The 27,578-nt window shown below is 37.3% G+C and overlaps 1 protein-coding gene across 23 annotated transcripts in view; it reads right to left on the bottom strand.

Moving 5' to 3' along the window:
• The window catches only part of NRXN3 (neurexin 3), a 1,692,180-nt gene that overhangs the window by 28,895 nt on the left and 1,635,707 nt on the right, over positions 1-27,578 (bottom strand). For 16 of the 23 annotated variants that reach the window (XR_003795953.1, XR_003795956.1, XR_003795954.1 and 13 more), the window contains one exon: positions 22,463-22,541. Coding sequence is in view for 19 of the 23 variants with exons in the window: in XM_029238319.1 (XP_029094152.1) it covers positions 22,463-22,541 (79 nt within the window). In the remaining 4 variants the exon portion in view is untranslated. Of the gene's footprint in view, positions 1-22,453; positions 22,542-27,578 lie in introns of all 23 variants that reach the window. The other 7 variants (XR_003795955.1, XM_029238320.1, XM_029238318.1 and 4 more) reach the window with 1 other exon arrangement.

The raw sequence follows: 27,578 nt of genomic DNA, 5'->3' as shown, positions 1-27,578 counted from the left end.
ATACAAGAGCCAAACGTTTTGGGGTTTGCTGAGTATAATTTCAGAAATAAAGGTGCCTCCATTCTAAAATTAAAAGAGAAAAGCATTTGTTCATTTTGTTCATTATTCAGAGCCAAGCAAACATGACTCCAAGCCCATTTCTTGAGTCTGAATCCAAACTCTGTGGCCAGATGAAGGATCTTATGTAAGTACAAAGCATCCTTTGTTTTTTCACCCAGAAATAGAACAAACTATTTCTGGATTCCAAACTTATTCTCTGCAAACTTATTAAACAGTCTCACAAAGTTACAACTAAAGTACCATAGTCATAAATGTTCCCTATAACTTCATTGACTTTAAAATGATGTAACTTCCCTGGATAAGTCATACCAGAGGCAAATCGACAGTCATTTGTGTGGTAACACTAGCCTTCTCCATCCTTCCATGCCAGGCCATTGCGAAAGAAGCGGCCATGATGCTCAGCACATTTTTACAGCCTGAATGAACCTCATCACTAGTCTTTCAAATGCTCCAAGTGTGTTGCAGACAGATAAACAAGCCCTGCTTGGAGAGGGCCTGAATTTGAAGCCATGGAGCATATCTCCTTCATTCGGAGTGTGTTGAGTGAAGCAGTGCATTGTAAATGAAATACAGTAGGCAGTCCTGTGGATATGCACACGCCTTCATTTAAGAGAAAAGTTATTGGATTCTGTGGCCACGGTAGGCTGGGTGTGTGGATGATAACACAACTCAGCTCTTTTCCACTGAAAAAGATGCTTACAAGCAACCTCTCTCAAGGAAGAAAATTTCAGAAAAATCTGTTATCCCATAGAACTAAATATCTCTATCTATCTATCATCTATCTATCTATCTATCTATCTATCTATCTATCTATCTATCTATCTATCTATCATCTATCTATCTATCTATCATCTATCTATTATCTATCTATTTTCATTCAGGGACTAGAACTAAGCTTTTGCAGCAGCACATGCTTTGATCATTGTGTGGGCAATAAAATAATTCATTTATAATTGATTCAGACTACTTCTATTGACCTTGATGGCTACTGGCTCCTGACTCCATAAAATGTGCTATGTCACTTAACAAATCTAAATGGTAATCAGTAGTAATCTTATAAAGTGCAATGGTTAGCAGGAGTGATAGATTTTTTTTTTTTTTGCGGTACGCGGGCCTTTCACTGCCGTGGCCCCTCCCGTTGCGGAGTACAGGCTCCGGACGTGCAGGCCCAGCGGCCACGGCCCAGCCACCCCGCGGCACGTGGGATCCTCCCAGACTGGGGCACGAACCCGCGTCCCCTGCACCGGCAGGCAGACTCCCAACCACTGCGCCACCAGGGAAGCCCGGAGTGATAGATTTTTATAAGCAGAAGGGAAACCATACATGGACAATGACAGACAGAAAGAAAAGCTGCTGTTTCCCAATTGATAGAAGGAATATTTAAATTCCAACCCAGTGCGGGCTTTCCTGGTGGCGCAGTGGTTGAGAGTCCGCCTGCCGATGCAGGGGACATGGGTTCGTGCCCCGGTCCGGGAAGATCCCACATGCCGCGGAGCGGCTGGTCCCGTGAGCCATGGCTGCTGAGCCTGCATGTCCGGAGCCTGTGCTCCGCAACGGGAGAGGCCACAACAGTGAGAGGCCCCCGTACCGCAAAAAAAAAAAAAAAAAAAAAAATTCCAACCCAGTGATGGGATGCCATTTGCAATCCAAAATGTGACTTAGAAAACTCTTGTGGTGGGAGTCATCGTGGAATATATTTCTAATTACTTCCTTTTAGGAAAAAGAGTATTTCTTTATTACTATAATAATATTTATTGATTATAATAAATATAGAATATATATAATAAACACAAAATTATTATTATTATTATTATACAGTCAGTACAAAGCATTTTTCTTTTATTCCAATTGTAGGAGCACAAATTTTTACTGTGGGGCAAGTATTAAAAAATTAGAGAGTGTACAAACCATTCCCTTCAAAACCATTAATCACACTGGGAAATGATCCTCAACTTTAAAGTCAAATATCCAATGACTTAACCGATAATGACTGTAATGGTGAGGTGGTGGTGGGGAAGAAGGAATGTGTTTTCTCTAAAGTGTGCGATTGTGTAAATTATAAGTAGATCGATATTTGATATCTGCTTACTCACTACCATCACCAAAATGCAATTCTCTTCTCCAGCACCATCTTTTGAGGAAACATCTGCTTCTTTAAAAAATTGTTGAGTGACTCATTCACTAATAGGCTCTGCAAGATGTAAGAATACCTAGAATTTGGACGCTGTCTTCAGTCTCTCATGACCAAGTGGTAAGTGCTTGAAGAAATGATGCACAGTCACATACCAAACTGTAAAGTATCATCTAAGACTCTGAGAACCTGGAAATGGCTTTGGTGACTCTTCACCCTAAGACATATATTCCTGTCACCTTCTCCTTTATTGGTAGGAATTGGTGTACCAAAAAATACAGCCTCACTTTTTATTTTTTTAATCCAACTTCCCTCCAGTGAATGCATCATTTTACTCATTGTATCTCCATTCTTCACAAAGCCCACTCACTGCCCACCAAGGGGCCATGCAGAGATGATAAAGCCACTCTCGTCTCCATTCACCCAAAGATGAAAAAGGACACCAAAGTTTATTTCTGTGAAAGGTCTTTCTTTTATAGCTTGGACAGCTGTTCCCAAATGACTCCCTCTTAGAGATGGTTGATTTTTCCTCATGCCTAAAATTTCTTGCATGCTCAAATGAATTTTCCTTCTTCTTTGCCCATTAAACTTCCACTTATCCCACATAATTCAGCTGAAGTATTTCCTCAAGGAAGGTTTCCCTGCCCCCACCTTGCATCCACATCCCTCATCCCTACCTTGTCACATGCCCTGCCATGACATGTGGCATGTGCCTTTGCTTCAGAGCACTCATCGAAGTATTTATTTGGAGATCACTTGATTAATCAATGACAGTCCCCCCGCACTAGACTCGCCAGGGGCCATCTCTATTTTTGCTTGTACCCTAGTGCCTCTCCCAGGACTTAGTGCACCATAAGTGCTCGATAGGCAGTGTTAACAGAAAGCATTAATGAACAGTTGGCCAGAAATGTGTTTATCAGTGCCCTCTGAGGAATGAAAACGAGAGAAACCTCAAGTTCCTCTTGCTATAATTCTAGTTAGTTAATTCTAAGAAAGGAAATTTTACTCATATGCTAAAGCACAGGCTATATCCTCCTGCTTCCTCGGCAACCCATCCAGGAGGACTTGAAGACATTTACTCACTCTTCCTGACCTTTGTTTACTTGTGACCAGCACAAGTAAAACAAAATAATATGTCAAGAAAATGCTTCAAAAATTCCTGAGCATGACAACTAAATGCAGTATGTGATCCTGGATTGGATCTTGGACTGGAAAAAAAGTAATTTTAAATCCCATTATGCACACTGGTAAAATCTGAATATGTACTCTTGGTGAGACTTTGTATCAGGGTTACATTTCTTGATTTTGATAACAGTACTCTGATTTGTTTTTCCTTGTTCTTAGGAAATACATGCTGAATGATTCAGGGTAAAGGAAATTATTTCTGCAACTTACTCTCAAATGGTTCAGGGGGAAATCTATATGTATCTATCTAAATATATCTATCTATATGTATCTATCTAAAACATCATAAAATATATGATGTTTTACACACACTCTCAAATGGGTCAGATATGTGTGTGTACATGTACACAGACACATATAAATATTTTTTATATACATTCACATAACGAGAGAGAGAATGATGAGCAAATGTGGCAAATGTTAACAATTGGCGAATCTGAGTAAGGGCATAAGGGAGTTTTATGTATTATCCTTATACCTTTTCTCTAACTTAGAAATTATTTGAAAATCAGAAGTTAAAAAAAACTCTGAGGAAGTAAATATATGTATATTTGTGCAATTTTATGTACATATGATGCATAATCAAAATGTAATTAATACACACACGTATGAAGACTTTGGTCAGATTTCCAGTGCGATAAGTGCTGCAGGATCTATAACTCCAATATGAAGTTGATTTTATGTCAAAAGAACCACCCTTAAAAGTTACTGATCGATGCTTTACTGCAAGTGTATAAAGATAAAAAAAAAATATATATATATATATATATATGTATGTTTAAAAACCTGGGTTGTCAGTATTTATGATCATGTTTTCCAGAGCCAGCATGATAGAAAAAAAGAAAAAATCAGTCCTAGACTATTCCTATATAACATCAAATCTATCCATCAAGTAGGTCAGTTTGGGGTAAAATAGCAAAGAGACACACTTGTGGATATGCTGAGTTCTAGAAAAGATAGTTTTCTCGTGTTTAGTTAATGAGTAAAATGAAAGTGAAGCGCTTTTCAAATTTCTCAGTTCCATCTATTGAGTAAGCATTGTGCCCCATGGGGCGGGGGCAGGGGGTGAAGGGAAGGAGGTACTGAAGGTTGTTCTTTGAGCATCATTAAAAAATGAAAACTTTCTCAGTGGCTAAGATCCCACCTGGTTCAACATGGTGACTAAGCTCCTTGCGGCACTACTGAAAGTTTCTGAGATGAGAATAGAACCATGGTGAAGGAAGTGGAGGAAAAAGTCAACGTGAATGGCAGCTGGTAAGGTGAACATCTGTTTATCAAGTTCAATTATACAAATCAGCGTTTGTGCAATGCCTGACCCAGAGAGAAGCAGAAAGTAATTTGGAAATTGGAATGACTGTAAAAATACAATAAAGAATTATTTCGCCAATCTGTGAAATGGCATTTGGCAGTGGCTCCAGAACAAAACAATTCAGTAAACAAATGAAGTCATGACAAGGCAAGGTCATAAGGCAGCCTCTGAATGTGGCAAATGAAAAGTGACATCAGATTTTTTAATGGCTACAAATACAAATGTTTGCCCCTTAGCAGCACTGCCTGACTTTTTTCGAAACATGGCTTATAAGTTCAGTGATAATTTAAGCACATTATCAATTTCCCATTTCGATCTTCTGGACTACAGGTAGATGCTATTAAAAAGGAACATTCTTAGAAGTATAAAGCACAGTTTTAAAAAATCAATTATATGTAAATTTAAAAATATTTTCCATGTGATGATAGTCACAATTTTAACTATTTGATGGGCAGCTTCTGATAAATTCACTCACTAACAAAGCCACAAGAGTGAAAGACTTTGTCCCAGAAAACAAAACAGAAATCAGAAAGTCTTGGCAAGCTCTCTCATCTCTTAAATATGTATGGAAATCACTGCTAGTGCTGATATTTAAAAGTGGCTGCTTTTATCTTTAAACAACCCTGTTGTTTGAATAGACATGCTCCAGGCATCACATTTGGACCATTTGTTTTACCAGCCGTTTCTAAAAATATGTTCATGATGTAGACCTTTTCTGCCTATCACCAAAATTGCTTTTGTTCAGGGCTTTTTCCCCCTTTCACAAGGGAAAGGGTAAAGACATGGAAAACAACAACATCTGCTGAAAGATCTCACAGCTTCAGGGAAGGACTACAGTCATAAGCTTTGCGTGAAAAAAAAAAAAAAAAAAAGAACCACCAAAAAACTCCAGTAAGCTAAATGACTGAAGAGACTGCCACATTCTTTTGGATTAAAGGTAATCAAATATTTTAATTTGTTCATACGATCCTTATAGCAGAAGTGACAGATGTTCCCTACATGGAAGAGGGTCTCAATTAATCTACAGCTGGCTTAATTTTCTGGCCATCCTATCAAGGGAGAGGGAAGAAGAGGGAGGTGTAGAGAGAGGAATGCAAAGTTTTTAATTACTTCTCTGCAACTGCATTCTTTCGTCTGTTTATGACATCTAACAAGCATATGTACCGATGAGGAGAGGTCAGGCAGTGAGGATGTACGTGACACCTAAAAGTTGGGTTAAAGAACCAATCATATTCCCCAGTGTCTGTTGAAGACCACTTCACAACCCATCTGTGTTCCTGGTTTCCAAGCACAGATTTTATACTTTCTGGTAGTGGGTCGTTTGCAGGATACCTCATGCCTCCTGCTGCTGTATGACCACCTGGTGTGTCCATGGACCGTTTGTCAGTTGATGAACAGGGCTGACCCTAGGAAACTGGTGCACGCTCAGCTATCCAGAGTCCTACGTATCATCATCATCATTATCCTGAATTCCTCTAGCAGCTTTCCTTGCAGGGCTTAAATCATGGACTTAATTCAAACTCATGGGAAAGACAGGATTCATGACTTTTTTCAAATACGGGTCTGGCAGAGTTCCTATATCTAAATATTCACAAGGGTTCCCTTGTTGGCCTCTTAATATTCTTTTACATTAAAATATATATATACAGAGAGACTTTCTTTTTAATTACAAATGTAATACATACTCAACATAGAAATTTTGGAGTATGAATAACAAAATAAAAGTCACCCACTGACCACCACCTGACGATAATCACTGTTAAGTCTGTTACTGATAATATAATCCTTATACCAGATGCAAAACACCAACCCCTGATTTCTCAATAAACTTGATGTGCCTTTTTATTAGGCTAAATTAAATATAATACTTTCAATATTTAGATAATAAATTTCATGAAGCAAGAGGTTATTGGTATAGATTGCCCAAGAGACTGAAATGGTGGGAGGAAAGGAGAACTAAGTAGACAAATTCAGTAGCTGCCTTTAGTATAGGTCACATCCTTCCTTTTATCTGGGGACTAAGGTTTTGACCTCCTCTTGACACAAATAAGGATCATGTTATCTCAACTATAGGCTCATTCAGCTCTTCAAAACAGTCCTCTCTACTCTGCAATAAGGCTTAAACTGAGAAAACATTCTAGGTTTAGATTGGAGTCCTTAGAAATTTCCATTTTTCCATAAGTTTTTTTGTTTACAAACTGATTGTGTCCTTCCAGTAACACGTATTCTAGAATTTTTTTGAAATCTCCCATTCTATTTTGTGCCTTTAATCTATTTTTTGTACTGAAATTCAAAAACTCTCTTATACTTAATATCTAAGTGACCTATGCCTGGAATAATAACTTCCTGGGGTCTCAGTGAAATAAACAGCTTGGTCTTAAGATCATTTAGTTCATAAAAAATTTTAGACTTAGAAAGGTTTTCAGTTTTCAAAATTTACTAAATCTAGCTGTGGCAACATAGATAACACTCTAAACCTCTTTAAAGGTTTCTGGTTTCGGGAGGCTGGTTTATTTGTTTTCAGAGACAAGTAAAACATAAAAGAAAAATCTATGGGGAATGACTAACATCCAGTTGCCAACTTTTAATCAGTTAAAGATGCTACAAACAGTAACAAAACACTATTTTCATAGAAGACGTTGATTTTAACCATCAAGAACCACCACCCCCCCAAACACAAGATATAATCTCAGAATATAGGGCAGTTCTGTAAATTTAACTTTGTGGAAACTCACTATATTGTCCTTACTTTTCTCATTTCACCATGGATCAGTGAAGGTTTTGGCATAGCTTGACACTAGTTTTGCTTTTGAGCTTGGGAATCACTGCTCTCATTTGTCTAACAATCTGTCCTCCATGTAGCAAGGTGATATCACTGACCATGCATCTCTAGAGCATACATTTGTTGAGTGTGTACCACGAGCTACTTAAACGAATTGCTTCACCATGTGTCCATAATTTCGTAGTTGGTCACCTAGTGACCAATAGAGAGTTGTAGATTTGACCCCTAAATGGGTCAATAAATATACTGTCTTGTGTGGCAACAATGTCCAGTGGAAAGAAGATGACCAATTTCCACACATTTCCTCTGAATTCTCTGTTGAATGCTATCTCAGTTTAAAATAAAAAGCTCTGGGCTCTTTAAAAAAAACCTTGATACACAGTATCAGTAAAACAGCATGGATTATGGATTTAGGACACTCGGGATTTAATTCCAACCCTAATGGAAACTAATTCAGTGACCTTGAACAAATCAATTTACCTATGTAGGTTTTACTTTTGTCACCTAAAACAAAATCATTACAATGAACTTGAAAGTTCTTCAAGCATATACTCTTAAGAGTTACGTAAACTTAAAGATTATAATTTAAAAAAATTCTAAAAAGGCCTTTAGCTTTACGGGAGCTTAAAAGAGGAATTGCTATGTTTAATTCGATACTCAAGGTCACCAAGAGATATCTTAACCAGAAATCTTACTAAGAGCACATTCTTCAAACTTGATGAAGCGGTTAGATCTAAAGGAATTTAAAAAAATAGTCTTAAAAAAAAAACTTAAAAACATTGTGTGTCTAGGGAACTCTACACAGTACTCTGCAACGGCTTATATGGGAAAAGAATCTAAAAAAAGAGTGGATATATGTATAACTGATTCACTTTGCTTTTACATCTGAAGCTAACATAACATTGTAAATCAACTATACTCCAATGAAAATTGAAAAAAAAACCACACTATGCGTCTCTCATTGTTGAAAGTTGCTTGACTTTCATAGGGTTTGTTTTTATTTTAATGTTTTAAAAATATTTAATTTGAATGCTATTAAATGAGGGCGTGTTCTCCCTGGTTGATGAGTTCTCACTATTGCAGATGTGTCATCTGTTGTGTCACCTGTGTCATCCTTGTCTATTTCATCTCATCACGTTACACGGCTGGCCCCTGGGGACTGAGTTTGCCCATTTGCTTTTATAGGGAAAGCTAGCAATAACTAAATGTAAATAAATAAAGAAATAAACAAACAAACAAACAAGCAAATAAGCAAGGGAATAAACCAACCAACCACATAGGAAAATACCAGGCTATTGCAAGCATAAAGGGAGAAGAAGATGGAGACTTTACTGCATTTTGCTATGTCCCTATCAGGTCATCAACAGTGCTTAATTTACCCTTGTTTTACTCTTGTTTTCTATTATCCCTTTGATCTCAGAAGCTTTTAAAACACTAATTCTAAATTATGTTGTTTTAAAAGTCAACCCGTGTACCTCCTGCCCCCAAAGTCCCTCCTAATGGTGCCATCTTTCTTCCTTTCCTGCATCATCTCTGCATTTCTTTTTTTGCTTTCTTTTTGAGTCATAGCTCAGAACCTAACAACGCCAGGCACAATACCACAACAAGGGGCCTTGCTAATGGAGAAAGCTCATAATGCCATTACTTAGCATTCTGGCTCCCAAAAGTTAATGTTATGCTCCCTCTGGGGTTGGGATACATTAGGATCTGGTTTCACAGTTTACTTGATGTTGTTCTTATACGAGTCTTTTGTATTTCTTTTCCGCAGATTTCTAATGTTAAAGATGCTAAAGGGACTAAGCATTAATTTATGGAGTCAAATCCTAAAGTAACAGACGCCACTTCCGCAGTAACACTAAATGTGGCCTTGTACCTGTATTTTCATAGCCTGCTCCTGTCTAATCTGTTGCCAGGTGGTAGAACACATTCTTCTCCTCAGGATATTGGATGCTGCACCCTGCACCCTACTGAATAATCCTTTGCCTCCGACATTCAGAGGACTAAGATATAAATAAATGCTTTTGCCTGCAGTGCAGGAAGGAGTCCTATATATTGTGCCCCTTCAATTCTGTTCTCCTCATTCACTGCCTGTGTCACCAAGAATGTTTTTCTCACTTTCCCCACAAAACTTATAAAGCTACAAATCAAAAAGTACAGGAAAAGAGGAGGTTCTCAGCAGGTTGCAAATATCATATCTCAGTCATTTAGACATTTGTCAGCTCAATAACCCACAGCCAAGGTTTGGGGAAGAATTACTGGGATGTGACACAGTATGTGGGCTGGAGTTCAAAGAAACGACTGCCAAAGAGGTCTGAAAGCAGGGAGGATGCAGCCCACACCCCAGCAGAGGCACAGAGTACAAAAGACAGATGTGCAAAAGGAAGGGTGTAAAATCAAGCGCTTACAAAAAAGGCAGTGTACATGCTGTGGGTAGGGGACCCTGGTTTTGTACGTTTGCTTTCTGTTTTTTATCAAGTTTCATATATGAGATAATGTGCATATTCAAAACAATGGTGAGAAATGAGCTTCCAATGTCCTTCCACATCCTATGTGGTCTCACGTGCTTAGTGGGGAACTCAACAAATGTTTATTAAGATTGACTATAAAATGGGCAAGGAGGATTCATCTTTTGAAAAAAGGAAATGACCACAAACTCCTAACCTATCAGATTTCTCTAGATCAGGGGTCAGTAGACTACCGAAATCCAGCTTGATGCCTGCTTTTTAAAATCAAGTTATATGGAATCACAGCCATAATCATTCATTTATGCATTGTCTATGGCTGCCTTTGTGTTACGACAACAGAGTTGAGTAGTTATGACAGGGATTGTGAGACTCCCAAAGTCTAAAATGTTTACTCTCTGGCTCTTTATTGGCTTTTGCTCTGAGTGATTAGTCAGAAAAATCGGAATACTTAGCAATATAATATTGCCATGATCTTTTAGTAAAACGGGGGTATCTGCTTCAAAGCTAAGATGAAAGAAGAATTCGACAACAGAGGGTCCTCAAGCATTTTCAACTCTACAGACTTCCCAGTTTAGGCTTCCGGATTGGTCAGGATGGATATAATTTGTAATGAGACCCTCAGATGCTTAAGCAAGCTATACTTTCCTTGGAAAGATTCTAATAAAAGCAAACCCAGCTTTAAAAAGGTACTTTCTATTTCATTGTGAATTTTAGTCCTTAATAAATCCTTTAAGATTCTTTTCTTGCATAGAAAATACAAGGGCCCAGAAAAGGTTTGGGGTTTTGTTTTGATTTTTCCTTTTTTATAGTTTGAGACATATAATGCAAGGAAGTGAGAAAAATGAAAGAGAAGATAAACACATGAGTAGGAATTTAAGAAATGTCATGAGTACACAGATATCAGAAAGGGACTAAGGTAAGAAATGCATCCTCTCAGGTACACATTCACTTCTTTCGTTGCTGCCTATTAGCTGTAACATCTAAAACACTGTGTTCAAAGAACAGAATTATCTCAGAAATGAAGAAAATTCAGCATCTCCCCAGAGCTCTCACTGCGAGCCTCTATTCTTAGAATCCTAACAGCAGTTAAAGGTGGCTGTTGCCTGATCGTATGTTCTAACAGGTCTGCTGATGAGCAGAGAGCTAGAGGTCCCCAGTGCACAATTACACAGGTGACATCAAGAGGGACTAACCTCACGTAAGTGATGGTTTTCATCCTGAATACTGGAACCATTCCACCTTGCAGGAAGCCACAGTAAGTTGTTTAAATCACAGCTGTTTGGATAAATCATAGCTAAACAATTTCATAACCCCTATCAACCAAGGTTTTCAAAGCCTTTCAGATACACAGTAATGAATCCATCTAACAAGTATTTCCCAATCATTTAATATACTCAACACACAAACCTTCTTTCATTATTATCAAAGAGGCAGGTAGCTATTTACATATATGGGTCAATGGAGAATACTATATAATGAGACTGTATAACATAGGGATTCCTGTGTGGGCTCAGGGCCCCACTGTCTTGGGTTTAAATTCCATTTCTCCTACTTCCTTGCTGTGTGACCTTGAGACCATCCTTTGGCTCCTCTGTGCCTCAGTTTACTCATCTTTAAAATGGAGATGATGATAAAGCCCCTCAGGGGATTGTTATGAGGATTAAGGGAGTTAACAATGTAACGTATTTAGAACTATACCTACATATAGTAAATGCTCAATGAATATTTACTGAATGAAGGAACAAAGATGTAGCCCTGGAAAACTTACAGATGGAGGCCTAGAAATCACTTCAAGGGGCTTTATTCAACATTATGTGTGCTGTCACTGAAAGTGGACCACAGGGGCAGCTAAAGCTGACATTAAATCAAAGTAAAATATTGTACCATCAGCAACTCAGTCAGAGACTGTATCTTGTCAAAGTAGAAGGGCAAGATCCACACTTTCCTTTTAAATTCCCAGATTTCTCAAACTCTTTCACAAAGCAATGATTATGTATCTAACAGTAAAGTTATTTTTTTAAGTTGCAGTCATTTTCTGCAATACAATGGTTCTCATGCTGTTTTAAGTATTAATGTACTAGTTTTATGGGAAAATGTGGAAGTAAAGGGCACTGACATATTTCACTGTGAAGTTGGTTAATTAACGTGTATCAAGTAAATGAACTAAATAAAGTCCATTATGTTTTAAAAGTTACAAAAACATAACAACTGAGTAATGGAATCATGCTGAATATTATAATTATGTGCTAAGAAATGCAGCTATTATAGTCTTTCCAAAGCTCGAGAAACAAAATTTGGAAACCTAAGAAATATTCTGTTCATCTTCATGTTACTAAGGGAGGAATTTTTGGCGACTCTATTTTGAGGAAACAAAATTAGTGAAAGCTCCACAAATGAGCATGTCATAGTTCTAAAATGCGGTGCTCTGATAAGTGTTTAAGCCCAATCCTCTGTGCACACTGCAGTAGAAATAAGAGTTACCTATTTTCAAACAGATTTGGGTTTGAACCTTACCTCTGCCACTATGTGCAGGCATGTGACCTTGGAAAAGCAAACTTTCTGAGTCCTGATTTTCTCAATTGTAAGATGGCCACAATAGTTTCTACATCATAATAAGTGAAAATGAGTTTTAAATAAAATACCATGTTTGAACGCACCCGGCACAGTGTAGCACCTTGGCCAGTGACATGCCAGAGCCAGCCCACGATAGCTGACTGCTACATTTTCAGGAATTTTCCAAGTTGGTTGTTAAACATAGCCATTATCAAAGATATATATAGATAGATAGATAGATATACATATATACACACACACACACGTATATATACACACACACATATGAATACATTCTATTAAAAACAAAGGTAATAAAAGCTTAAAACTCAAGTCCATTGATATCCATGGTATCTGTATGGTGAAAAAAGTGTATAATCGTGTGCTCATGAGCATTACTTCCCAATTCGGAGTTTTAATATTGTCGTATCTGTGGCTTCAAGTCAGCCACAGAGGGAATATTCTATACTATAGAAACTGTCACACTACAGATTAAGGCTGTGCGTTTCTATGTGTGTGCTCGTTCTTATCATTTATCAGCAAGCTTCTACACCTGACTCATCAGGAATACCCCCTCCCTCCTCCAGCTTTCCCTCCCCCCTCCCTCATCTGCCCTCTCTCTCTTCCTCCTTCACTCTCTCCCTTCCTTCCTTCATTATAAAGTTCTTAGTCCATAGACCCCACAAATTTCCTCTTCCTGTGCCCTTCCCCTGTACCCTTAAGAAGAGCAAAGAGCTACATTGACATGACTGAAACATCTCATCGTAAAACCATCTGCCTCGAAACGCTTTCTCTTCTCCAGGTTAAACATATGCACTTTTTAATCTTAAGATCCTATTTCAAAAATCAATCAATTCATTTCACACCTATTTTATACTCTCTTGTTCAACCTTTACGGATAAGGAGGTTGAATTTGTTACAGAAATTCATTTTCATACTATAAGTATCAAACAAACCAAATCACTCCAAGTTATGCGGCAAATTTCCTGGGTAATCACAGTATAATCCAGCGTCTGAATAATTAACTGGGCACTGTCTTCCACCTTTCTCTCAAGAAATTCAGACTCAATTCTCAGAACTAAAGTTATTGTGTATGTCTTATTCTTTGAAAAGAGAAAAAAAAAAGAATTTAGGTCTAAGTCAAAGTGTTGGCTCTCTAATGCTTCCATGAATTAAAAAATAAAATATGTATCATTTGACTCAGAAAGATCAAAAGATAATCTTACCTTGAAATATGCATGAGGTAGAACCAGTGAGTTAAAAAGCTTTTTTTTTTTTTCCTTTCCCTTGCCAAACACATTTATATTTTAGGTTAAAATACATAAACAAATAAATTTTATAATAAAACACATTCGTATTTCCACAAATTCCTCTCCAATTCAGGAACAGACACTGCTCTATACAGCAGAAATGATGGCACTCCTCACTAGTCTTCTGAAAAAATTTTCTGTTGATCTGCTCCTGAAGAAAACGTCTAACTAGAAGATTGATAATCTATGGGGAAACTCCTTGGAAATTAGCTCTTACATGAAATCCCTTTAGCAGTAAGCCCATTTAATCATGCCAAAGAAATCAACAAGGGTTTCTTATTGTTGCTGATGGGGAGCTTGTTTAGCTATTATCATTAGTAATTTTCCACTGTAAGTTTTGCCTCCTTAGCCAGGTAAGAAGTGCAACTTATGACCTCCAGATGCAAACCAGTTATCAGCCTTACAATTCGACTGAAAATTTGTTTTGCTTCTTTGTGAAGTTCCCTAAGGGTAAGGTTAAAAAGAGAAACGATAGGGGAGTGAGAAATAAAGGGAGAGGATTTCAAACCACATATTACAAACAGAGAACAGAATCACAGAACGACACCAAGACAGTGGACTCCAAGACAAGATGGCAAGACAGATGTGCCAGACGAAACCCATGCTTGACTGCTGTACCAAGGAAAGCAAGCACAAGAACAAAACCACACAGAGATGCTGCGAGGACAGCTCTTGGGGCTGCCGTGATCCCGTGGAAATAATAATAAAGATGAGAACCCATGAAATTATAACTACAAAAGAAAGTTATCCCCACAGCTCACACACTGGACTTGCTGGGTTAGCCTGGATGTATCACTTGGATGAAACACGAGATGGCGTTATCATAGCCCATGCACTGGTGATGGAGGCCATGTTTAGTTGATTAGCTATAAAACTCTCACTGCATGCCACACAATGATCCTGGGCTCGTCCAGAAATAAAAGATGCAACAAATAGTCTATATCTGCAATAAAATTCTTTTTATGCCATCTGAAATTTGTGGAGAGGGATGTGTTTCTCTGTTCTTTCTGCATGTTTTTCTTTTATTACTATTATTTTTTTTCTGGCTCATTCGTCTTTTTTTTCAATGAAATGCATTGTCATAAAGGGGAGAGTAAAGACAAGTGGCCTGTGCAGATATAAGGAAAAATAAAAAGGGGAAAGGAGAAAATTTAAATAAAAAATATATAGGAGGAAGAAGAGGAAAACAAAGTACTTCATTCATTTGTACACAACTTTCTTGGATTTCGTTGGTGTTTGTTTTGTTCTGAGCATAAATACTGGAGGGATATGCTGAAGGGGGAGAAATTTGAGATTAGGATGGCAAGAAAAGATTTTTTTGCCTTGGTTGATTTGTATATCTATATATCTCTCAGTATTTAAAAAATAATGACTCAAAAAAGTATAGCAATGAGTTAAAAATAGCCATAATGACCAAAACACTAAATACGAATCAAAACAAAATAAACGGAACCACCAAAAATTCATGCGGCACAAGATGAGGTAAAACAACAGAAAATGTTTTTCAAATATATACAAAGTATATATCTATTTATATATATACACAGGAATGTGTTTATATGGATAGATATATCTGTATAATTTTTTCTCTCTACCCCTCCCAAGGATAATTGAGTTATGGAATCATCATTATAATTATGATAAAGAAAAAAACAAAACCTAAAGAAAAGTTAACATGCTTTTCCACCAAGTTAAAACAGTATCATGCATGTCTATGTTGGCTGATGTAAAAATGATGGTATGAATTTCTGTGTAAACACATGGCTGATGGCAGGGGCTGTTGTTAATCTCTGTTTACATTATTCTAATATCATTTATACTGTGTCTATATATATATGGAACAACAGGCTCTATATATTTAGTATATACACATACATAAATATATATATGTACACACAGTATATATACTGGGGCTTATGGGAGAAAAAATACAGAACAAAAAGAATAAAAGAAAACACATAAAAGCCTCTCTTTTAAAACCCAATCCCTCTTTATTTATTAATTTTTCTCGGGTGCGGGGACTTGCTTAATGATTTCATTAAGCTCACTCCTTAACAACTACTTGCACTGGCATTTGAAATCAGGAAGTTCTCATAGCGTTTGAAATCAGGAAGTCTGGCTTGAAATTCTCCCTTCAACACGCCCATCCTTATTAACCTATTACCTAAGAAGCCCTGGCCCTAGGCCATACTGTATATGTGCAGTACTAATTTTTCAACCATAACGAATCAGAAATTCTGTGCCCCCAAACTAAGATATAGAAGAATGCTCCCTGGGGTTAACTGATTCTGCCACTGGGCGGCATCATCTGTGGTTTTTCTTGCCTGTCCTTGGATGGGGTATATGCTAATTGCTGAATTAGAGACCTCTCCTTCGAGTTGAGTTCTGATAATATTCTAGGCATTTCCATTCATTGTCTACATTGTTTCTTCCCTTCTTATCCCTCCTTTCCTTTTATTCCCCTTATTTTTGTATCTGTCTTCCCTAATAGACTATAAACTCCTGGAAGGAGTCTCATCTTGTTTTTAATTTCCTAGAACCTACTCCAGTGTTTATACATAGTAGTCACTAAAAACTGTTGCATAAATAAGTGATTTATTAAACTTTCAACTGGAAGTGTATATACTTACACACTGATCTTATTGATTCCCTCTCCTTCCCCACATCACCAAAAAATCTTGGGTAATGGAGATGAATAGAATTTTTTTCATTTTTACCACTTTTGTTATTAGATTCGTTGTTCTGGTTATAAAATCTATGATAATGATCAACCCACATTTTATGCACACCATGCCTGCACTATCAATGGCCTAATAGCCAACTAGCTGATTTTTCTATACTTATATTTCTATCCTTATTCTAATTTTCAAAGCATTTTATCATTAGGGATTTAAAGGCCACATATTTGCTCCAGTCACTTAAAAATTAGCTTGGGCTGGGGTGGAGGTGGATTATAAAAAAGTGAAGTAACTTATCACTGAGTGGGTTAATGAATGAAGATAGAAACTATACCATTAAATTAGGAACATTATAACCCATGAATGTACTCTATTAATTTATAAATCAATGAAGGAAATTCAAAACTTGGTAGGATTTAGCCTAGACCTAAATATGTGAATAACTGTTTGCTTTGTGTACATTGAACGTGTATTAGAGCTCAAATGTAAAAATTACTCATGTCCACAGCCAATAATGATGAATTAAATTAATGAAATTTACATCTACTTACATCCTTCTTTCCGAAGCTAAAAGATTTCTCAGATAACTTCTATTATACCTTTATTCAAAGTGTTTTTAGGTGGACCCTAAAATTCAAGGTGAATTCTGGACACTGTGACTCAGACATTCCTATGGCATTTCATTCAGGCATTTACTATTCAACTATACACTGAATAGTTACTTGACTGATGATTATTTAAACATGATTCTATTTACCAATCATGAGTTTCCATATGGAAAAATCTTTCTAAAATTAAATAAAAATCTATTTATTTGTAATGAAAATATACAAGTTGCTAACTTCAAGTTTGCTGGAGACACAAATGACAAAATGCATTTCTATAAACTCTTAAGATTACCAACATCATATTCAAGGTCGATAATCAGCACACTTATTATTTTTCATCTATGGATTCTGAAAAATAAAGCTCTCTTTCTTCCTATCCTTTATTAGAAAATTATTATTGTCTTAACACTTCAGCTGCGTCCTCCGCAATGTTCCAGCAAATAAAAACTCTAAGGATTTGCTGGGCTTTTAACAATTCAGTGCCAGATTTTCATATTATAAATACTTTACTGAGGCATCTCAAACTGATAAAGACTAAGAACCCAGTTCTACCTGGAGAACATAAACAGGGATAAGCTCTTGGTGTTTTGCCAAAATTAAATTTCACCGTAATGGGTCGGGTATTATGTTAGTGTGAGGAACAAAGTAGCAATAACACCAAATGCAAATGTGAGGACTGTAGATTTGAGAAGTAAAAATACATCTGAGAATCACTCTGGGAATAGTAATTATTTTGTGATCTCAGATTACTGCCATTAGTTTAAACATCTCCCTCAATCCAACCATTATAAATTGTTTAGCACAGTCCTATTGATAGATGGATGTGTTTCATCTTTACTTCCTTTTACTGTCTGCCCTCTGGTGCAAGTGCTGTCCCTTGAGATTTGATCAAGGACACTTAACAAAAGTGGAGGCAAAAAACCCCAGCTAATTGACACCCAGAAAAATGTATCCCTAGATAATGGCTGGATGAATCAATATAGTTGTTAATTACTGCCATGCCCATTTCTCAGGTGCAAAAGGCATTTTTTTTCACTTTTCTCCTCTGCTCTGTGAACCCTGCCCCCACGATTTTTAGAATCTTAAGACCATAGACCACATAAAATTCAGACAATTGATAATTTTTAAATATACAGAGCGAATCTGACAATACATTAGTTTTGATGTTATTTTTTTTTTCTGAAAGATGGAGACACTGGGCATAGGAGTTGGGGGGAGGGAGAGAGAAGGAATGAAAAGTGAATTTAAACCCTTTATCTGTATTTCAGAATCCATTCCTACATTTTAGATCATGAAGGTAAACTTACTGAAGACCTTAATTTTTATTTGGCTTCCACAACCTCATGAGAGAATCTCATTTCCTAGTGGTTATCTGAATCCTCTCCAGCTTGTCTATTTGTAAGAAGGACAATGAAATATGCATTTACTGCACAATTTAACATCAATAGAAGTGTAGTTGGGAAGAAAAGGGTTTATATGCAAAGACATAAGTCTAAAATACCAAATAGACACCTCCTTCTTTGGTAGAGGACACAATCAATGTTTACAAATTAGGAAAGTTAAAATCCTGACCCTCAACTTTATATACTTGAACAGTTATTCAAATATTCTTCTGAATATATTTATTTGATACAGATGGATTCATTATGACTTTATAGTTCACAATTTCAATTCTGAGTTCTCAAAGCAAATGTCCAGAAAATGCAACTCACTATAAAATGATCTAGTTCCCAGCAAAAGAAGGGACAGGGTAAGGTAGAGAATTATTTTTGCTAAAGAAACATGGATTTTGTTAGGGCGATACTTACTTGTACGGAATCATATATTTTAAAATAATTCACCAGGTTTTATTTAGCTGTTTAAAGGGAGATGAAGTGAGAGGTATGAAAAATCTCCAATTTTAATTTAAGATTATGAGGTATTTTGAGAGTCATACAAATTCAGTCAACAAATACTAATTGAGCTTTCACTCTGTGCCTTGCTCTCATGATTTAGGCTTTTTAAAAAAATCTCATTTACATATGTTCCAGCAAAAATATACAGAGAAAACTTGAAATCCATTGGATGTAAAAAGTTTCTAAACTATCATTAACCACACTCTAAAAAAATTTAGGTTGTCCTTAAAGAACTAAGCTACACGACTAAGCTACACCAAACCAGGGTGATCCCTAAATGCCAAAGTGGGTTGTGAGTATAAAAGTCATTTGCTTACATCTGACTCAAAACCAGCAGTTTTGAAACCCAAAGAAATATCATTTCATTTAAAATTTGATGCCCACATGAACAGAAAAGTTGTTGAATATAACATATACTAAAGTTATGAAAAGTTTATACAAATTTATGAAAAGCAAGAGCTTCTAGTGGACCTAAATTAATCAGGAAAGAACCTGTAGAAGTTAAATACCTTATTACTGAGACAGCCTAGAAAATCATAAATTTGGTAACAAAGTAAGAGAAGATAAGGTAATTGCAAGTAAGATAGAACAAGATTAGCCGAATTTAGTGTATTTCCAGCAAACATCAGGCCCGGAAAAGAGTAAAATTTTAGAAACTGAGGTAGTGAATTCGAATGTTTAAACTTAGAATTTTAATCTCAATATTCACATAGAATCTCAGGATTAACAGTTTATGTCAAAGTTATGTAAATGTCACCATTGTCCACTGCTGCATGGGCAACGGAAGACCTCTCTTTAGGCAGTGTGAAACTTAACCCCAGAAACAACTGATTTGATGGTTCCGATTTTTAATCTGTAATATTTCTGGAAAATCTTAAGGCTATAGAGATATTTCTCATACAAGGCAAAAAAGGACTTGACAGCTCTAAGCATGTAATCTTCATCAGTATTAATCAGGTTCCCAGGGCAAAACCTCTGCATCAATAGGTATATCTATCTCCTTCCTACATTAAATATGCCTCCGACATATTTCCCTGTGCATCTGAATCACTTACCAGGAATACTTTATGGAGTAAATTTAGAAAGAAGAAATGCTCATTCTTCGAATGTGATGAGTTAAATAATCCCAGGCAGAGGGGATCAATATCAGCCTCTCGGAGCTGCGTGTTAGCTCCTTCGGAGCGGGCATCCTGTCACTTGCTTTATTTATATATTCCCTCCCGTGCTCCCTTGCAGAACACAACAGATTGTTTTAAAAACTGTTTTTATTCCCCCACCCGCCCCATGTAATTATATCACTCAAGAAATGCTGGCATTGAATTTCTGTCCTCTGCTTTTGAATCAGATGAAACACCTGTGCAGTCACTGAAAAGCAAATGGACTCGGTCTGGGGCTTTTCAAGTTTGGGCCTGTTTATGTTCAATACCAAATGGTAACATACCCACAACCTGGGGAGCCATAGACCTTGTGAATCAGATATCTAGAAAAGCCCTCTGTCTTCTTATGGAGGTTGCTATGGAGATGACGGTGTGTAGGAGGGGGAGGCAGTAGGGGAAGACAGTGGTGATAATTGAGAATGATCAAGCCTAGATTTTTATAAGACTTAATATCCAGAGATTTGATAAACATTGTTACATATATACAGATATCACTGCTATGAAAGCAAGAAAACCAGAGAAAGGATACACAGAGAATCCAAATTGAAATCTAGGTATCTTAAATTATTGACCACAAAATCAGTGAATTTAACCTGCATCTTGGAGATCATGCCCTATTCATATCTGAATCCTTAATATGTAGCACATACCTAACATACACAACTGACCCTCAAAAAATATTTGTTGAACTGAATTCTGTTGGAGAGGTAAGTTAGATAATAAAGCTCCATATTCTATTTTCCAACAGCTCATTTGTGAAAACTATTAGAAAAGGAAGGGTTCAAATCTAGAGATACACTGTATCCTGCCTGAGGGCTCAGAAATATTTATTAAATGAATGAATAAATCAATTATTTAATTAATGAAAATTTGTTGCCCACGTTCTGGTATAGATTAGACATATCTTCCCTTTAGAGTTAAAACCTCACTTAGAACACTGAGATTATGACCCAATAATCTGAAAAAAAATCTGACCAGCCAGGTCAAAGTTACTTTCCTCCCACACAGCTGAGCGTCCAAAGGAACAGATCACACTCCAGGATGGAAAGGCCCTGCAAATTATTGACATGTCCCTATGTAATGCTAAGAACAGGAACCCACAGAACTTCCTGGATCCAAAGCCATTTGCAAGATACCAAGCAGTCAGGCTTCCACAAAATCGGAAAATTGTAAATAATTTTAGGGTAACAAATGGAAGATTTTCACTTTTGTTATACTCATTTTTTTAATGAATCTTAAATTTCTCTAGAATTAACAAAGGAAATGTTTAATGGCTCTCCTTTATTTTTAAAGAAAAGGAAAAAAAATTAAAGCAACCCAAAGAATCAACTAGAAAATTCTATTTATTTCTCTTAGCCTTTACAGAAATCAGATCCTAACCCAACTCCAGCTTTTAACTCTATTAAACATACACAGAAATTCGATGATATCTGTTCTCTATTTTATATATATATATACATATATATAAATATTTAACTTATAGCAAGTCTCAAAACAGACCACTTGGGAAAGTTGATAGGAAATAATCAGGGACTGCAGATGCCTGCTGGACATTATATCACATATAGCTCACTATAAAGAAAGACCATAAAACATCAAAATGTATCTGGGTGCAAAGGGGGAACACACTGAAGCTTCTAATTGCCAAAGCACTCTCAACTTCAGCACAGTAGATACATTTCGAAGCATCTCAGCCGTTGACATGGCATGGTTCTGTCCTAATTTTGTGTTTACTATGTTATATTGCTGCACAAATTCTCTAAACACACAATGAACAAAATTAGTATAAATATAATACCATGCTAACTGCTGTTGAAATCCCATGGAAAAAAATTATTTTTGGTTGTTTGATTTTGGTTTTTGATTTTGTTTCGTTTGCCACTTGGAGTCAGAACAGTTCATGAGGTTTACATGATCTTTATGGCCCCACTTCGGCTTTATGTTTTTTTGACGTCAATCCAATATAGAAGTCTTCATGTCCCGCCCCCTGTCAATTTCGTAGCTGCCACTGGCTGCTATACATTTGCTGCTTTGGTGGTTAATCTGGGTGTCTGATTGCTCCAAGTTATGTCTTATGGACTTTTCTTTTGCTAGTCAAGGAAGTGACTTTAAATTTCCCTGGGATCTTATGGCTCCTTCCATGGGATTTGATGCTTTAGATTGATATTTATATATGTATTTATATACATATATAGATACAGGAAATACACACATTAACACACTATAATATATATATATATATAAAACACATGTATATTCACATATACGTATGTATTGTTTTTTGCAAATGAAAAAATAAAGCAAGCAAAACAAGACTGACCTAACCTACCTGTACTCGGCTCACATTCAACGAAGTCTTCGTCATCGCTTGAACATTCGGCAGATGAAACAAGGTCATCTGACGTTGGCTGCACATGTCAAAGAAAACATAATGAGGTAGGGGGAAGAGAGAGGAGAGAGAGAGAGATAAGGAAACCAATGAGCAAAAGCATCAAAGACTTATCACTGTGTCCTGCCTCCATCAACATTGCTGTCTCTCTCCTCTAAAGAGGGTATGCTGTAGGGTAGAGAATGTTAACTGCTGTGTAGCTTTCAGTGGCTCTGGGTCCAGACAATCTGTGTGGGTCTATGTAAAGCTGAGTGCCCCAAGGTGGCCTGAGGAGGCTGAAGGCTCTCCTATCCCTGTAGATCACATTGTGCAGCCTGACTCTATCCTGACTTTAATTTCAATTTTGAGAATCAGAAGGGCAGGAGAAGGGCTATTGCAAATGGTGGCAATACAAGGGAGCAAGCCAGCGCAGAAGAACTACACTGCAGCTTGGAGAGGGTTTCAACACATATGGTGTGTAGTCTCAAGTGTATGATCTGGTGGTCATGAATCTACAGGCTGGCATAATGAATGAACACTGTGGAATGCAGTCTGTTCGGGAATAGCATAACGGCTTCTCTCACTATTGGCGATTCTTCACGTAACTGCTGCAGTTAGCTGAATTAGTAACGTTGACCAGCAGACAGACACTACAAGGCAGCCTCTGGACACAGGTAAGGCTGTTTCTGAAGACAGCAGAAAAAATTTTGATTGCAACAAAAGTAATTCAATTTGAGACCATTTTTTTCTCTATTGAATCCTGCAGAAATTCCTCAATGCCAGGGAATCTGCTGCTGCAAGAAATATAGGGGACTGTGGGTGTGGGCAGTAAGAAGGCCCCTTGCTACACAGTAGGCGAGAAAAGTACTTTCTGTACCTGGTACATTCTACATGCACAATAAACACTCTTTCAATCATTCCCTCAATTATTAAGCTACAGATCTTGTCTAAAAACCAAACTTTTGTCCTACTCTGTGCATAAGAGTACTCAATATATAGCAGTTGTTCAACAAATGCTCATTGATTTCTCCTTCCTGATGTTAATAATATTAACTGACTTGCCGGTCTTATTATTCCCAAAGCATTGAAGCCTGAATCCATATTCAAGAGAAAAAGCAATTATAAGTCAGATGCTGTGCTAGACATGTATATATGCTTATTAGTTGTAGTTATTACTAATTAATTAGACACAATTCTCACAATGATCCTTTGGGACAGGGATAATTATTACACTTTTAAAGGGAACTGAAGTTCAGAGAGGTTAAGCAAGTTGCTAAAGGACCCACAGCTAGTAAAAAAAACATAGTGAAGGTTTGAATAGATACATCTTAGTCAAAGTCTGCATCTGTAGCTCCCATAGGCTTCTTTATACCCCTCCTTACACGATGTTATGGACTGAACTGTGCCCCCTCCCAAATTCATATGTTGAAGTTCTAACCCCCTAGTACCTCAGAATGTGACTGGTATGTGGAGATGGGGTCTTTGAAGAGGTAATGAAGTTAAAATGAGGTCATTTGGGTAAGTAATTCCAACATGACTGTTGTCCTTACAAAAAGATGAGATTATGACACACACACACACACACACACACACACACACACACACACACACATAGGGAAGGCCATGAGAAGGCACAGGGAGAAGACAGCCATCTACAAGCTAGGGGGAGAGGCCTCGGAAGAAACCAACACCCCTGACATCTTGACCTCGGAATTCTAGCTTCTAAAACTGTGAGAAAATAAATTTCTGTTGTTTAAGCCACCCTGTCTATGGTACTTTGTTATGGCAGCCCTAGCAAATGAATACACATGACAACCCATATGCTTAGTGTTTCCAGACAACATCCTTCTTAAAACAGACATAGTAGGCACAGAATTGCTGGACACAGCAAAGAGCAGTAGAAAAACCACATTAGGTAATGGATTTTGCTTAATTAACAGTGGCAGAGAGGTGCCTTAAACCACGTAATTGATCTTTATTCAATACCTGTCAGGGAGATAATTCTACCTCTGCTTCTCCTTAAAGTCAATAGAAAAAGATTTTTCAAACATACTATTTTTATTGTCAACTAGACACTACTGAAATATGCATTTCATTTCCACAACTGATGCTGGCAGCTGTATCCTGGAGCACCATTATTCGTGTTAGAGAGATCATGAGCTCACTCTCTTGGAGTTTCCTGCTATGATGGGGCCCAGTACGGGTCCACTTCCGCTCATTAAGGGAAGGGAGGTGATAAGAGAATAAATATTAACTGTGTAAGTGCAGAAGCAATTAGAAGAGGCAAACACCATTTTGGGAAGGGCCACAATTATTGTTTGATTGTTCTAAAGCATGCATTTTCTATGGGGATGATATCCACCCATGCCCCTCCCCCAGCCAGCAATAATTGTTTTGGGCAAAAGGGGGAGGATCTTAGATATGAAAATGGCTTGTGATCAGCCAAGAGCCACAGTACTAAAATGAATATACAGTATATCTGGTGTTAAAATTTTATGGAGAAGGACAATTAGGAAAAGGTCTAGAAGTCTTCTCAGAGGCTGGTAATGAAAAAGAGGTTGAGAATACATTTCTAAAATGTAATCAATTGAAAATTAATTGTCAGTGACTTGATTATAAGGACCTTACAGAATGGCCCATATAGGACTTAACTAGCTTTGATCCCTAGAAAACTGGTAAGTTAATGAAAATCTAGTGAGCTTGTCTCAAGAACTGAAGGCCAGGCAATAAAGTTTAAAAAGGTCACTGAGCAAATGTATAAAAACAATGCATAACTCTAATAGAAACCAAAAAAGGCATTAACATATTAGTGGATCTTTAACTTAATACCAAAAAGTATCTTAATTTTTAAGAGAATTAAGATTTTACTTAATCCTTAGAATTATCTTAATTTTTATTGGCTAAAGAAACAAGGTAAGGTTTTTGTTTGTTTGTTTTTGTTTTCGGTTTTTTGTCTTTTTTAAGGTAAGTACTAGGCTCTGTGGTGGAAAGGATATTTCCTATTTTCCCCTCAGCTTCCCCTGCCTCCTCTAATACCTCACAGGTTCTCGTCCCTGTGGTTTGAGTGACACTGTCTCCAGCCCCACTCCCCCCCCCCATAACCACCTCCACTTCTGTCCCCAAAATGGGCCCCTAATCCCCCTGGCAGGCCCCAAACATATGCTCACCCATGTTCTCACTCCTTGTGCCTCACTTCCCAGAGATTTTTTTTTTTTTTAATATGAGTATGGATGAGAACAAGTTTCCTCCCAGGCAACGGAAACACATTTTGCCAGTAGCTCCTATAAATGGTGACTAGACTCAAAGAAGATGAGATGACAGACAGTCTAGAGAGTGTGGTTAAGATTGGGCTCTAGACAGCACAGCTATGAATCCCAGCTCCTAAACGTACAGTCTGTGACCTGGGGAAGCCAGTTACTTCCCCTCTACGGGCCTCAATTATTTTCATCTGTAAATTGGGATAAACAGAGTGATTTGTTATCGACTGAGCATGTGATTTAAGTGTACTGTTAAAAGTGAAGCTCTGTTCTTGGCATATGGTACATGCTCATTAAATATGAGCTAAAACTAGCTAACTAATTCAATCAATCAATCAATCAATAACAGGAATGTCGAGCCTGGGAGCCACTCCTAATTTAAATAGATGTGCTATCTGCCTATGCACTCTATCTTTAATGATTTATCCCCCATTAGAACTGCTCTTCATTGCCGATAATTCCTTACCTCCATTTAATGGTACAAACACCATTTCTGGTTGGATCTGCCATGAAGAGAGATAAAGAAAAATATACTCATGAAGATGCCAAGAGAGCTTAAAAAGCCATTGGAAGATCTGTTTCCAGTGGCTGTGGATCCAAACATTGTGTGTGGTCTTCTGTGAATTCAGCCCCTTCCTTTCTGCCCCTCAGACTTCACCATCACCATTTACAGATTCAGCCAATGAAACTCCCAAAGCAATTACAAACATCTCAATCCTCTCCTGGCCCAACATGGTAAACAACGTTTATCTGGAGAACCTGGCATCTAACACAGCCACGCCTGCCACAAAACACTGTGTAGTTTCAGAAATGCTTTCTCCGCCAGGAGCAGGAAGCTTTAATTTGCAAAGGGCTCAGGATTCAGATCACTATTTTTAGGGATTTTTAAAAAATGACTTCTGTCCTTGCCACCTAAACACAACAACAAAAATTACAAACCAAGGTTTTTGGATATACACTTAGGATCATATCCTAAAGTAATGATTATATGATCCAAAATTACTCTCAGAAAACCCAAGGCTTTCTTTTAGTAGCTTCTTAATTTTTCTTGTCTGTGTCCTTCCCCAATTACAAGCAAATGCAGGGTCTGACTCTGACCCTTGGAAGAAAAGGCACACTTCCCTGATTATTGGTTCCTATGACTAGTGGAGTGTGCTTCACTACTGCAGTATCTCATAGACTTGGGGTACAATTATCATGAGAAGAATGGATCTATGGACTTTTTTCCTTAAATAAAATGCAGGAGCCCTAGGCTGTGTGTGTGTGTTTGTGAGTGTGTGTATGTATCTTCTTACAATCACAACCATTTTTCATTATTACTCATAATTCCTTAGAAAGAAGAGCAGTTAGTACTTTTGAGAGGAAAAAGGTATTTGAACTCTAGAATTATGCCTACTAATTTACCACTCATTAAACACTTGCTATATTCAGCCTTTGTGCTAAGCAGTGATCACATATTAACTCTTTCAGAACTCATAATAACCAAGGGTACAGACATTTGTAGTGACATCTGCTGTTTTAACTGTTCACCACCCATGCTCCTTCGAGTAGCAGTATTGCCTTAGGAAATTTCTCTGTTCATATAGTTATGTGAGGAATGTTCATCAAGTTGCCTTCCATGTCATCTTGACATTTTTCCCCTCACAATGATTGTCTAAAGGTCTCACAATTCCTAATGGCTAAGCTTAAAGTGTTTCCATACTGTGGTTCCCATATGTCAAATACCAACACTATCTACAAGTCATTCAATGAAGAATAGAAGACCCATAACCACTCCCCAACCAGTTTCTTAGTGGCTAAGTGACTAAGTCAACCATCAG

Source organism: Monodon monoceros, unplaced genomic scaffold, assembly GCF_005190385.1.
Source record: "Monodon monoceros isolate NGI ecotype Baffin Bay Population unplaced genomic scaffold, NGI_Narwhal_1 Super_Scaffold_21, whole genome shotgun sequence".
Lineage (NCBI taxonomy): Eukaryota > Metazoa > Chordata > Mammalia > Artiodactyla > Monodontidae > Monodon > Monodon monoceros.
The sequence above is the reverse complement of the archived record's forward strand: the minus strand, read 5'-3'. Positions and strand labels throughout refer to the sequence as shown.